The sequence below is a fragment of the Haliotis cracherodii genome, unplaced genomic scaffold, assembly GCF_022045235.1.
Source record: "Haliotis cracherodii isolate W230 unplaced genomic scaffold, xgHalCrac1.p SCAF_7, whole genome shotgun sequence".
NCBI classification, from domain to species: Eukaryota; Metazoa; Mollusca; class Gastropoda; order Lepetellida; family Haliotidae; genus Haliotis; species Haliotis cracherodii.
The window spans coordinates 23,935,131-23,947,447 of NW_027266330.1; the positions used below are offsets into that span (position 1 = coordinate 23,935,131).

General features: G+C 41.8%; 2 protein-coding genes across 2 annotated transcripts in view; one reads left to right on the forward strand and one right to left on the reverse strand.

The window, feature by feature from the left end:
* Positions 1-32, reverse strand: part of LOC139448754 (zinc finger protein 11-like) — a 32,584-nt gene extending 32,552 nt beyond the window's left edge. The window contains exon 1 of the mRNA XM_071230291.1: positions 23-32. Coding sequence (XP_071086392.1) covers positions 23-32 — 10 coding nt within the window. The remainder of the gene's footprint in view (positions 1-22) is intronic.
* Positions 33-184: 152 nt separating this feature from the next.
* Positions 185-556, forward strand: LOC139448755 (small ribosomal subunit protein bS6-like). Its single transcript, XM_071230292.1, has one exon. It carries the CDS (start codon positions 185-187, stop codon positions 554-556), a length of 372 nt encoding a protein of 123 aa, XP_071086393.1.
* The last annotated feature ends 11,761 nt before the right edge of the window (positions 557-12,317 follow it).

Here is a 12,317-nt window from a genome sequence, read left to right on the forward strand (position 1 = left end):
ACCGTAGCTTGACTGGACATACTTGTTACCATAGTTACCAAAGTCATCCACGCCTGAAAGACAAGAAAATTGGGCTCCAGTTTCTTTCCGATCGTAGTCTTAAATGTTTTACAATGTTCACAAATAATCAAGAAAGTCAAAGTGTTCTTGTCATAGCTGTAAAAGTTCCCTGGATTTAAATACCATGGGAGCAAACATCAAGGACATCAAGGACGCCAAGCAGGCCAAGGACGCCAAGGATGCCAAGGACATCAAAGACGCCATGGACATCAAAGACGCCATGGACATCAAAGACGCCAAGGACATCAAAGACGCCATGGACATCAAAGACGCCAAGGACATCAAAGACGCCAAGGACATCAAAGACGCCATGGGCATCAAAGACGCCAAGGACATCAAAGACGCCAAGGGCATCAAAGACGCCAAGGACATCAAAGACGCCAAGGACATCAAAGATGCCAAGGACATCAAAGACGCCAAGCAGGCCAAGGACATCAAAGACGCCAAGGACATCAAAGACGCCAAGGACATCAAAGACGCCAAGGACCAGCCTTAATTTCAAACAGTCCCATAATGGAAATGCAAACAAAAAGCAATAGTTATAAAAACAAACTTTTATTCAGATCAAATGGTAAAAAAGAAATGTACAAATTGATCACATTTGATCTGTACGTCAATAACATTTCTACTGTTTCAGATATATGCCCTTGTATTATAAGCCACAGCACATCAGCTCTGCTGATCTTGCTTCAAAAAATACATATTTATATATATAATTCAATTTTCTAACAGTTATCACAAACATACAATGAAAGCAGTCTCACATGAGAACTGAATATTGATGTACCCAGTGGTTACACAACAGTGTTTAAGTACTCAACACACATAACAAAGATTATATAAAAGTGCTGTACAACCTTTGACTTTGAGGTAACGCTACGAACAAAACAAAACAGGGACCAGCTACCAGTACAAACTCCATCCATCAATGCAAGAACATTTCAGGTGAGTGAGTAAGTATGGTTTTACGCCGCTTTTAGCAATATTCCAGCAATATCACGGCGGGGGACACCAGAAATGGGCTTCACACATTGTACCCATGTCAGGATTCGAACCCGGGTCTTCGGCGTGACGAGCAAACGCTTTAACCACTAGGCTACCCGACCGCCCCAGAACATTTCAAGATATGAACACCGTGTCATGCTTTGCTACACAAAACCCAAGGTATGTTGATATTGCCAACTTGTTTGGGGTTCGTTGCTTAATAACATACTCTTCAATATTCCAGCTATATCACGATGGCCTGAAAATAATCGGTCCAGACAATCCATAGACCAATATAGTGAGCAATGATCCACATGTATCAACTAAGTCACAGAGTTTGACCATCCGATCCATTCGGACGCCTCTTAAGTTGTTGGGGGCCAATTCAATCCCAGAATCCCCACTGACACTGCGAACTTAACAGCAGCTCTTTCGGCTGCCAATTACTCTCTATAAGCATGAATAACTTATTAAAATCACATCCAACTTTCTCAAACATGTGAGGCAGGAGGTATATTATTTGGATGGTTTTTTTTATCATTAAAACAAACAAACTGTAAACTGTGTCATGGTCATATCATGATCTTTGACGCAATAAAAGAAGCATCACGATTCATACTTTCTGCCATTTCACGGCATTTGTGCAAACTTCCGGTTCAAGCTGACCCTGTTAACAAGAGGTAATTCACAACATATTTTCTAGGACAAGCCAGATCAATACTTGGAGGACATGAATGTGGTTTTATGTTGAGACTGCACAAGTCAAATAACAATACAGAGACACAAACAATAGTTCACAAGTCCACAGACACTGGTTCACAAGTCCCCAAACACAGACACTGGTTCACAAGTCCCCAAACACAGACACTGGTCCACAAGTCCCCATACAGTTGAGAATCTGGAAGCATTATCTGGTTACATGCAGCACTTGCTAGAAAGAAATTGTGGAGTAGTTAGATATAACTCCAACTGTGGGTATGTATTTAAACTGAACAGTAGTCTTGCTACGAAGAAACATCCAATGGACGCCATGGTTTTGTTTTCAACAAAGGCATCAGATCATAAATCCTTTTCAAAATACTCAGATCTTTTCTGTCGAACAATGCAACCAGGTCTCATGAGCTGTTGACCAAAAGTCACTAGTAAAGTCAAACTGAGATCCATGTCTTTTCATTGCATTCCTTTGTGGGCAGAATAAAGACAAGCTATGTTTTTTTTGTATCCTGGTTGGACACTTGGGCTTCAGTCCACAAAGCGATTTTACCACCATCCAAAGTCTAAGCTTAAGTATGGGAGTTACGACTGTTTTCTGAAGGATGTGGGATTTCCATGTTTTCCTTGCTCCTTGGCAGGACTCCAGCCACCTTTTCACAATGTGCTCTTAGAGCGACAACCATCGTAAGTCTTGTACTAAAAGATGTGGGTTTGCTATGTGTTCTTTGCTCCCTGGCAGGACTCCTGTCCGCATGACATAAAGAGCTCTTAGAGCGACAACCATCATAAGTCTTGAACTAAAACATGTGGGTTTGCTATGTGTTCTGTGCTCCCTGGCAGGACTTCTGTCCGCTTGTCACAACGAGCTCTTAGAGCGACAACCATAGTAAGTCTTGTAGTAAAAGATGTGGGTTTGCTATGTGTTCTGTCCTCCCTGGCAGGACTCCTGTCCGCTTGTCACAAGGAGCTCTTAGAGCTACAACCATCGTAAGTCTTGTGCTAAAAGATGTGGGTTTGCTATGTGTTCTGTGCTCCCTTGCAAGACTCCTGGTGGTTCTGCAGCCCCTCCGAGAAGCGATACTGAGCACCACACACACAGTCATAAGACACGTCCTTGTGTATCCTACTTACATGGTTGTACCGTCCTCCCGAGCTGGCAAACACACGGTCGCAATGGGGACACTCATACTTTTTAAACTTGCGATCATGCTGCCTTAAGAAGTAAGCAGTTTCACTGGACAGTCCTGCATTCTCAATTTGAACCTGGACAAAACGAGGCATTCCAACACCGCACCTGCCTGAAAGCAACAAAAATCAAGTTGGTATACAACTGCAAGACAGCTTGATTCTTGTTCAGGCGTCTCCTCGTGCGTGTTTCCTCCTTTCAAAGTGTTAACCTTCACGCTGTTGCTTTCAAGCATATACCAAGTCACCCTTTGTCAGGCTCATGAGGGCATCCATGGACTAATCATGTCATCCAAAACGTCAAAATATACTAGATTCTTATGACAGCTCCTCAAAAGTGAAAAGTTTCTGTCCTTCACATATTAATTCACTGTTCCGGCATTTCAGACTATTCACTTAATGTGTCGTAAAATAAACTTTGAACTTTCTTTGAAAATGTCTGGTACCAAAGGATCGTGACATCCTCTGGCCACAGTCTACGCAACCACAAAACACCGATGACAACTTATAATGAGACTTCGAAGGGAAGAACCAGCACACCTTTTACATAGTGCAACACAGCCAAATATTTCACATTCAGATTTCACATTCACAGTAACTTTTTTCTACATTACAAAAACAAATTGGAAGCATGATCCAATCGGACTGTTCTTCACAAAATCTGTCCCTTCTTTATCACAATCAGGAATATACTGAAGTCACAACTTTTGACTGGAGGAATCACACTGATTCATCTTGGCTTTCAACATTTGAATCCACATGAGGTATCACTTTTGTCTCCACAGTATTCTCAGCTACTTTATGTGTCGATTCCTTTGCAACAACCATATTTGAAGAAAAATGATGGGGTGACGGCGTTGCTGCCTTGGTATCTAATGTCAGAGAAAGGGGTTCAACTTGTTGGGGTACCATTTTTGTCTCAATAGCACCTGAGGCCACATGACGTGGTACCACCATTGTGTCAACAGCCCTTGAAGCACCGTGATGTGGTACCATCATTGTGTCAACAGCCCTTGAAGCACCGTGATGTGGTACCATCATTGTGTCAACAACCCTTGAAGCACCGTGATGTGGTACCATCATTGTGTCAACAACCCTTGAAGCACCGTGATGTGGTACCACCATTGTGTCAACAGTATTTGAAGCCCCGTGATGTGGAACCACCCTATCCACCTGACTCAAGTACGCAGGACACAGCTTCTGATGTCTGAGCAGACTTGGCCTGCGATTGTACGCCTTCCCACAAACACATGCTAGACACACCCTCTCATGAATGGCTTTGATATGATAGTATCGGGAGTTCCACAGGGTGAAGACCTTTGAGCAATGAGGACAAGGGTAAGAACGATTTTTGGGATCCCCTGCAGGCGCCATACATGACTGAGCAGACAAAGCAAAGCGGATGCTGTCATCCACACTCGCCATATGTGATAACGCCTGTAGAGATGGTCGACCCCAACGCCAATAACTTGGAAAACCTGAAAGTAACAAAAAACTTGATTTCAGAAGATCTCATGGGTGATGGTTTGCCTGTCCTAGGAAGCAGCAGAATACAAAACTTCAAGCAACAGGAAGAGATTAGGAAACACTTAACGTTAATTTTGACATCACCAGCGAGTGTTCAATGTCCTTAAGCTAATGTATATTGAAAGGGTAAAAACTAGAAAAAAATCAGACAAGAGAGCTACCTGACTGGACTTCCACCCATCAGACACGACAAGAACATTTCAAAGACAGGTAAGTGAAGACATCACAAAAATAGGTACACATGCATAACACCGGACACCTATCCGCCATGTTTGTTCGCTTTGAATAGAGCCGAACGCGACAGCATCTCTATTTGAAAAATAGGGTGTTAAACTTTTAAAAAAGCAGCAGAAAAATGACCCTGTTTGTATTTGTGTGGTTTAATATGACTAAACCTTGAAATTTCATATAAAAGTGAAAATTAGACATCAAAATAAAAAAAGCGCTCGAAAAAAGAAGCTCCATCATGGCGAGTCCCAACCTCATCAGTGAAATCCGTCGGAGCCACATTTCAGCAAACACTTTGTATTTGGCATCTACTTTGGTAATTAAACATTATATTAACTTACGAAAGCATTTAATTCAAGCCATTGTGTTGGGGAGGTTGGAGACGAACCAAAAACCCCACTATTTTTGTGAGCAACAAAAAATGTCATCTGAACAACTTAGAAACCGTTACAAAGGAATGAGCTTGTGCACATGCCTTATCAAAATGGCGGAAGGTGTCCGGCAAACTGCATTTTTGCCAAAAAATGACATGGCAACAAGTTCCTGAGGTTCAAGTGCAGGTGGTGGGAAGGATGGTAAAGTTTGTTGATTTCCACTGAAACTATTTGAAGGAGAAACCGACCTCTGGCTTTGCTTTAGCATGTCACAGAAAATGTTTTCACCTGTATTCCCAGATGTTTCGGGATTTTTTTACCCAAAATGTTGACAGGATAGAGATGCCTTGTGTGTGGTGCCTGGTTTACAAGCTGCTGCTGCATATCTGGAGTACTGTTGTGTGGCATCAGACAACGAACACTTAAATTTTCCTGCAAATTGTTCTGAGTGGTGGGTGCTACCGGTAGGGCAGGACATGCTTACCCTTTCCGTGAAACACCCAGTGTCATTGACTTTGAGTGATCCATTTATAAAATTACATTACTATTTTGCCCTTTTTGTTGGTGGTTGGTTGGTTTGTTGTTTAACGCCACACTCAGCAATGTTCCAGCTATATGTCGGTGGTCTGTAAATAATCGAGTATGGACCAGACAATCCAGTGATTGATATCATAGGCATCGATCCACACAATTGGGAACAATGACATGTTTCAACCAAGTCAGCGAGCCTGACCACCCGATCCTGTTAGTCACCTCTTATGACAAGCATAGTCGCTTCTTAAGGCAATCATTTGCCCTTTTGACCAAGTGGAATGTTTCAGCAGGTAATCGAGGTTGATGATTCTCTGGCATTGGCGTTTCGCATTGTATTCCTAGCTCTCAGGAGAATGCCTTCCCCAGGAAACTGAGCAGTCTCCTTTGGAGTGAGTGAGTGAGTGAATATGGTTTTACGCCGCTTTTAGCAATATTCCAGCAATATCACGGCGGGGGACACCAGAAATGGGCTTCACACATTGTACCCATGTCGGGAATCGAACCCGGGTCTTCGGCGTGACGAGCGAACGCTTTAACCACTAGGCTACCCGACCGCCCCTTGGAATGGTGGGACAAGAGTTGACTTGTTGTGTGGTTGTGTACCATCAGTCAGCAATAGCAAACACGTTTCAATGGAGGCAAGTGAATGATTCTTTTAAACAAACTTTTCAAAGAATCTGTGGACAACATGTCAATTGATGGAATTCACATGAGTATGTTTTTATGCCGCTTCTACTAATATTATACTGCAACATCAAGGCAGGGGACACTAGAAATGGGCTTCACACATTGTACTCATGTCGGGAATCAAAGCCAGGCCTAAAAACACCAACAACTCGACACCACTGCCCCGTGATTCACATGAAGAATTAGGTGTATGGTGTATTGATAACTTTGGTCACAAAAAGTGTTGTGTGGAATTGACAGCAGTGAACCTCCCTGACAGGTTGATCTTGTGGGCTGACGGTGGGGAATATGAGAGAACGAGTCAGAACGAGGAATCATTCAACTGAGAAGGTCAGTATTCAATAAGCCACAAAGCTTAATTGCAAGTATTTCATGAAGTAAAGTGAGTGAGTGAGTGAGAATGAGTGAGGTTTTACGCCGCTTTTAGCAATATTCCAGCAATATACCAAAGTTGCCTGGCACATAGTTAACCTCAAAGTTGCCCTTGACTTGTGTGTACAACATCCAAACATGTAAACCAAGAACCTAGATATATCTCTGCTGATTCGTGAGCTCGTTCGTGAAATAGAAATTAGAAACATTCCAGCAATATCACTGCAGGGGACACCAGAAATTGGCTTCACACATTGTACCCATGGCAGGAATCGAACCCAGGTCTTCGGCATGACGAGCGAACGCTTTAAACACTAGGCTACCCGACCGCCTCAGTAAAGAAAGAAGGGACAGTGATTTTCTTCAACTGTAGATTATTTGGGACAATAAAATGTTAGGCAGGTGTTTGGTAGGCGGGCATGAAAATCTAATAATTAACAACATTTGTGTATTGTTCGACTACACACCGTGCACACTGCTTGCCATCCCAACCCAGCAATAGTACAGCGAGGCCGTATTATGTCACCATGGTCACCCACTTCACTTTTGCGGTGAATGGCATTACAAAACTGATCCACAACTAATGATCAATAACCCTTTATTAGACAAATCAAATTTGTTTTTACATGTAACAGTTCTGTTCAACAGGAATACTTTAACAGGTCAATATACACTATCTTAGAATACATTGTGCAAACATCACAAAGTTCATATTAGCTATATTGGTTGGTTCGTTTGTTGTTAAATGCCACACTCAGCAATATTCGAGTCTGGACCAGACAATCCACAAATTGATATCAAGCATCGACCTTCGCAATGTGGGATGGATGACATGCATCAACCAAGTCAGCGAGCCTGACCACCTGATCCCGTTAGTCGCCTTTTAAAACAAGTATATTAGCTATAAATGTGCAGTCATGGAGATTGCAGTGTCTGTTTGAAAATCACACAAAACCATCTATCAAAGGTCACTTTTCTGTTGAAGACTGTCTGACTTTTAACAGTTGATGACCGGCTAAAGAGCATTAAAATATAAAGGTTTGTTTTATTGATGATAAACCAATCCAATAAACCTGGTATCAGGATTCGATAAATATGCAAATGAGGATATCTAGCAGGAACTACTTTCAAGCTCCATACATGAGCGTGATGCCTTCTTTCTAGACACTAACTATTGAATAACATTGCTGATATGCTTTGATTGGGATTCCCAATATGCTACAGATGGCAAAAAGCATAAGCCAATTGGGTGGTTCTACTAAAATGTATATTCATACACCGTTTCTGAAAATACTTCCTTGAATGAAGTCACATTACTACCCTTGTATGTGTCCATATCGAAAATATCATACAGTAAGATTTTTTTTTTTTTGATGGTATTATGCTCAGCAAAATATATTTATAGCTTCTATTGTTTTCTGGATGCAAATAAGTTTACAGTGAGCCAAGCATTCTATCCATGAATGTTCAAAACATGCATCTGAGTGTGTCTTGTTTCATTGTCAAAACATCAGGGTTTGCTGGCACAAGGGAGGTAACTCTGACAACACCTCTGGTCTCTCGTTCACCATTATTGTTTTCTATTACAGCTTTGGTTCATCAAACAAGGTAGAAAGTGTTTGGTCAATCATACTCATAGGTGTCACATGAAGTTAGAATGCAACCAGAAACTTCAGTGCGATAAGTGTGACTGTATTTATCATTTTCACACTTAGATCTTGTGTCAGGCTTATTACACATTTTTGGACATATAGCATCAGGCAGTCTTGGAATGGGATTCAAGGGCAGAATCAAGTGGTTACAATGTGTGAGAATGTGGATGAATATGTCATCATCGGTCGCTGCTGGGATTCAGGGGCGGACTGTTGACAATCAAGTGGTTACAGTGTGAGACCTGGTCCCGTATGTCATCATCGGTCCATGTTGGTATTCACTGGTCCGATGTTTCCAACGCTTGTTGACAATCAAGTGGTTACAGTGTGAGACCTGGTTCCGTATGTCATCATCGGTCCCTGTTGGGATTCACTGGTCCGATGTATCCAACGCTTGTTGACAATCAAGTGGTTACAGTGTGAGACCTGGTTCCGTATGTCATCATCGGTCCCTGTTGGTATTCACTGGTCCATGTATCCAACGCTTGTTGACAATCAAGTGGTTACAGTGTGAGACCTGGTTCCGTATGTCATCATCGGTCCCTGTTGGGATTCACTGGTCCTTGTATCCAACGCTTGTTGACAATCAAGTGGTTACAGTGTGAGACCTGGTTCCGTATGTCATCATCGGTCCCTGTTGGGATTCACTGGTCCTGGTATCCAAGGACAATCAAGTGGTTGAAATGAAAGACCTGGCTGAATGTGACATTCCACCACGACAGTGTAACTACTTTTGCAACCAATGACTAGTCTGTCTGGTCAAAACTCAATGATTGACTGCGTCCATAGCTAGAATAAAGAAGTTGCCATCCATAACACATCTCGTCTTTACTGGAATAATGCAGACTGTGATGTGATACAACATTCACTCACTCACACAGACCTGGTTGCAATCAATCAATCCAACAATCAATGCAACTATTGAGAGCTAAATCACACAAATCTTGCACTATGGATGGCTACAGCCATTACATGGAAGAGTAGCAACAGGCTGTAAAGGTGAAGTGTCCCTTTTTCTGAAGGAAATACCCCATTTCCAAACTATGTCCAAGTTTATGAAACTGAACACCAAAGTTAAGGCAAGGGTGTTAGTGGCAATGAAAGTAATTACCCTATTCGACGTTAAAAAGGCCCAGGGAGCTTTCAAAATTAAAAATAGCGGACTCATATTAGAATATAATTTTGGTGAGAGAAAAAACAGAGTTGAAAGATCGTAAATTTTGTGGTTTGTGTTGAAAGCCTGAAATGATACAAAAGAAAAGTCTGTGCGTATTATACACGATAGATATATTTTCCAGAATTTAACTGCCCATAATTAAGGGTGCATATAACATAAGTGCGTACTATACACAAATAAATAAGTCTTGAGTACATTGATCAATAGGAAGGGTTGCTAATTGGGATTGTTCACAGCCAATACATCAGCAAATATCACCGTGGGCGCTTATTACGTGGAATACGGTAGCTTATTACGTGGAATACGGTAGTTGCCTTCACTGGTTATGGTCGTTCCTCGTGGCCATATACATGATGCACCTCTTTCTGTGGAGGAACAAGCCAGGCTGATACTTGTACACCTTGCCACAGATGCAAGCAAACGTTTTATGTTCATGTATCGACTCAATGTGATAACCTCGAGCTTTGGCCGTGGCAAAACTCTTCTCGCAATTGGGACAAGGAAATAAGCCTTTCTTATATTCCACACTGGAGGCAGCGTGTACATTGTGATGGAGTTTCTGTAAAACCAGACTCTGACCAAGGTCAAAGCACATGGGCAAGTTTTGAGGAGGATTTGTAAGAAGCTGCTCTTGCTTAGCGGTCCTCCAGCTACTTTCAGGCACAGTTAGAGAAGTGGCAGCTTTGTTTCCACCCAAACAACTCGTACCTGAAAGTAACAAAAAGGCTGTGCTAATTTCTGACTGCTCATTACAGGTTAAAGCCATGATGAAAAGATATGTTGTGTGACTTCATGCACTGCATGAGATGGACAAAGAATAAGAGGCTTGGTGATTAAGATACAACATTTATTCCGGTAACAAGAGACAACACTTGCATGAATCCACTGAATCAATGAACAGTGTCACAACCAATGGTTTCTTTCAAAGAAGCTTCAATATTAATTAAGATGCATGTAATTTTGATCATGATACAAAACAGTTTCAATAATACGTCAAGCTTCTTGATCTATGGAGGTTTATTCTATCTGCCTTAAAATAAGTGGGGCGGTCGGGTAGCCTAGTGGTTAAAGCGTTCGCTTGTCACGCCGAAGACCTGGGTTCAATTCCCGACATGGGTACAATGTGTGAAGCCCATTTCTGGTGTCCCCCGCCGTGATATTGCTGAAATATTGCTAAAAGCGGCGTAAAACCATACTCACTCACTTAAAATAAGTAAAATTTTATAACACAACCTAAATTCCTGAATTTCTGTTAAAACAGTTGTCATGATTCCCATAAACAGAAACAGTAAATGCAAAAAGGCAAATCCACAGCTGGGACATCAGAACACCAATCATAATTCAAGACAAAATGCCATAAAATGAAACTCGCTTCTTAGGATATATGCCAACAACGATCAGTTGTAACTGTAACCCTAATGTTGACAAAAACTATTCTCTACCACAACGAAATATATCCCTTATTCATCACTAAACAACTCGCAAACCAGAAGAGCATTGCCTGTCATGGACTTACATTACAAACAGTAAAATGTGATTCCATTGTGGGTTTTTTTCAGAGGCCAAACTGTTTACAGACTGCTTACTAATACATTACTTTGTTATCAACATTTATGGGCTCTAATCTCAGTTGACAATGCAATATCACACCGGGAACAAATGCTCAGTGTCCGATTTCCACTACATTTGGTTGTGCATGTTAACAGACATTTGATGATGCATGGGACAAAACTTCTGGTGGCCAAGTAAGCCTGTCCGGTATTTATAAACCTTGCCACAAGCACACTGAAATGTCTGTTTTCGGTGGACCACTTGTATATGATTAAATCTTGACCCATGACTTGAAAACGACTTGTCACATTCTGGACATATGAACGAGTCAGTCCTTCGATCACCATCGTGTGACGGACGCCGGACATTGGCGTTTATTAACGGACCTGGAAAGTGTTCTACCATCTGACTGACTCTCTCAACTAAAGACCTCTGAGAGGAACTCCATCCGATATCTGAAAGTAACAAAAACTCTGTTCTAGTTTGGTTCACAACTGAAATCACACAACACAGGAGGTTGTCCTTCACATCTGTTACAATTGTCAATATGTCACATTCCATGTCATAATAACCAAGTTCCTATTCATAATAAAGGCCCATCGAAAAATCTAGTGACATTTGTCCTTTCAATATAAAGAAGTTGCAAGCATGGCCAAAATCAGAAAAACATCCCATCAGGTGATAAGCTGGGTACAGAACAAAATCATTTGCACAAGTCAATAAATTTAAGAAGGAAATTCTTACAGAATAATTTGTGTTGGACTGAAGATCAATACACAAAAGTAGATGGCTGGTACAGAAGCGTGAGGAAAGAGGAACACCTGATCTGCATCACAAGAGTAAGCCCAACTGCTGATATCAATGTACACCTAAATGAAGGTCATCGAGGAATGCCCAAGTTACCTGACTATCCAGGCTCAGGGTGGTGGTTGGTGCACAGGTTGTAAAATTAGGTCTGCTGAGTGAGACGCAGCAGGTCTTCCTGTGACGTTAGCGTAATCAGAAACATCAATTGTAAGGGAATAAAGACACTAACCAAACACACCCAGATGACAGATAAGGTGGGTGAGTGAGCCAGTTGGGTTTAATGCAACTTTTAACGTTATTCCAGTCATATCACAATCATAGGTTTCTGGCTTGCCCGAGGCAACCCTGCACAACCCCTGCCTCCTGACAGATAAGGAATGGAGCACACAGCTGTTCATGTTGTGCTAGATGGTAATCAGGAACATCAGTCATTAGAGATTAGAGATTAGCCATGTTAACCACAGA

Excerpts from the sequence above, each read along its gene's own strand:
- LOC139448755 (XM_071230292.1), top strand. The coding sequence starts at position 185 with ATGGGAGCAAACATCAAGGACATCAAGGACGCCAAGCAGGCCAAGGAC.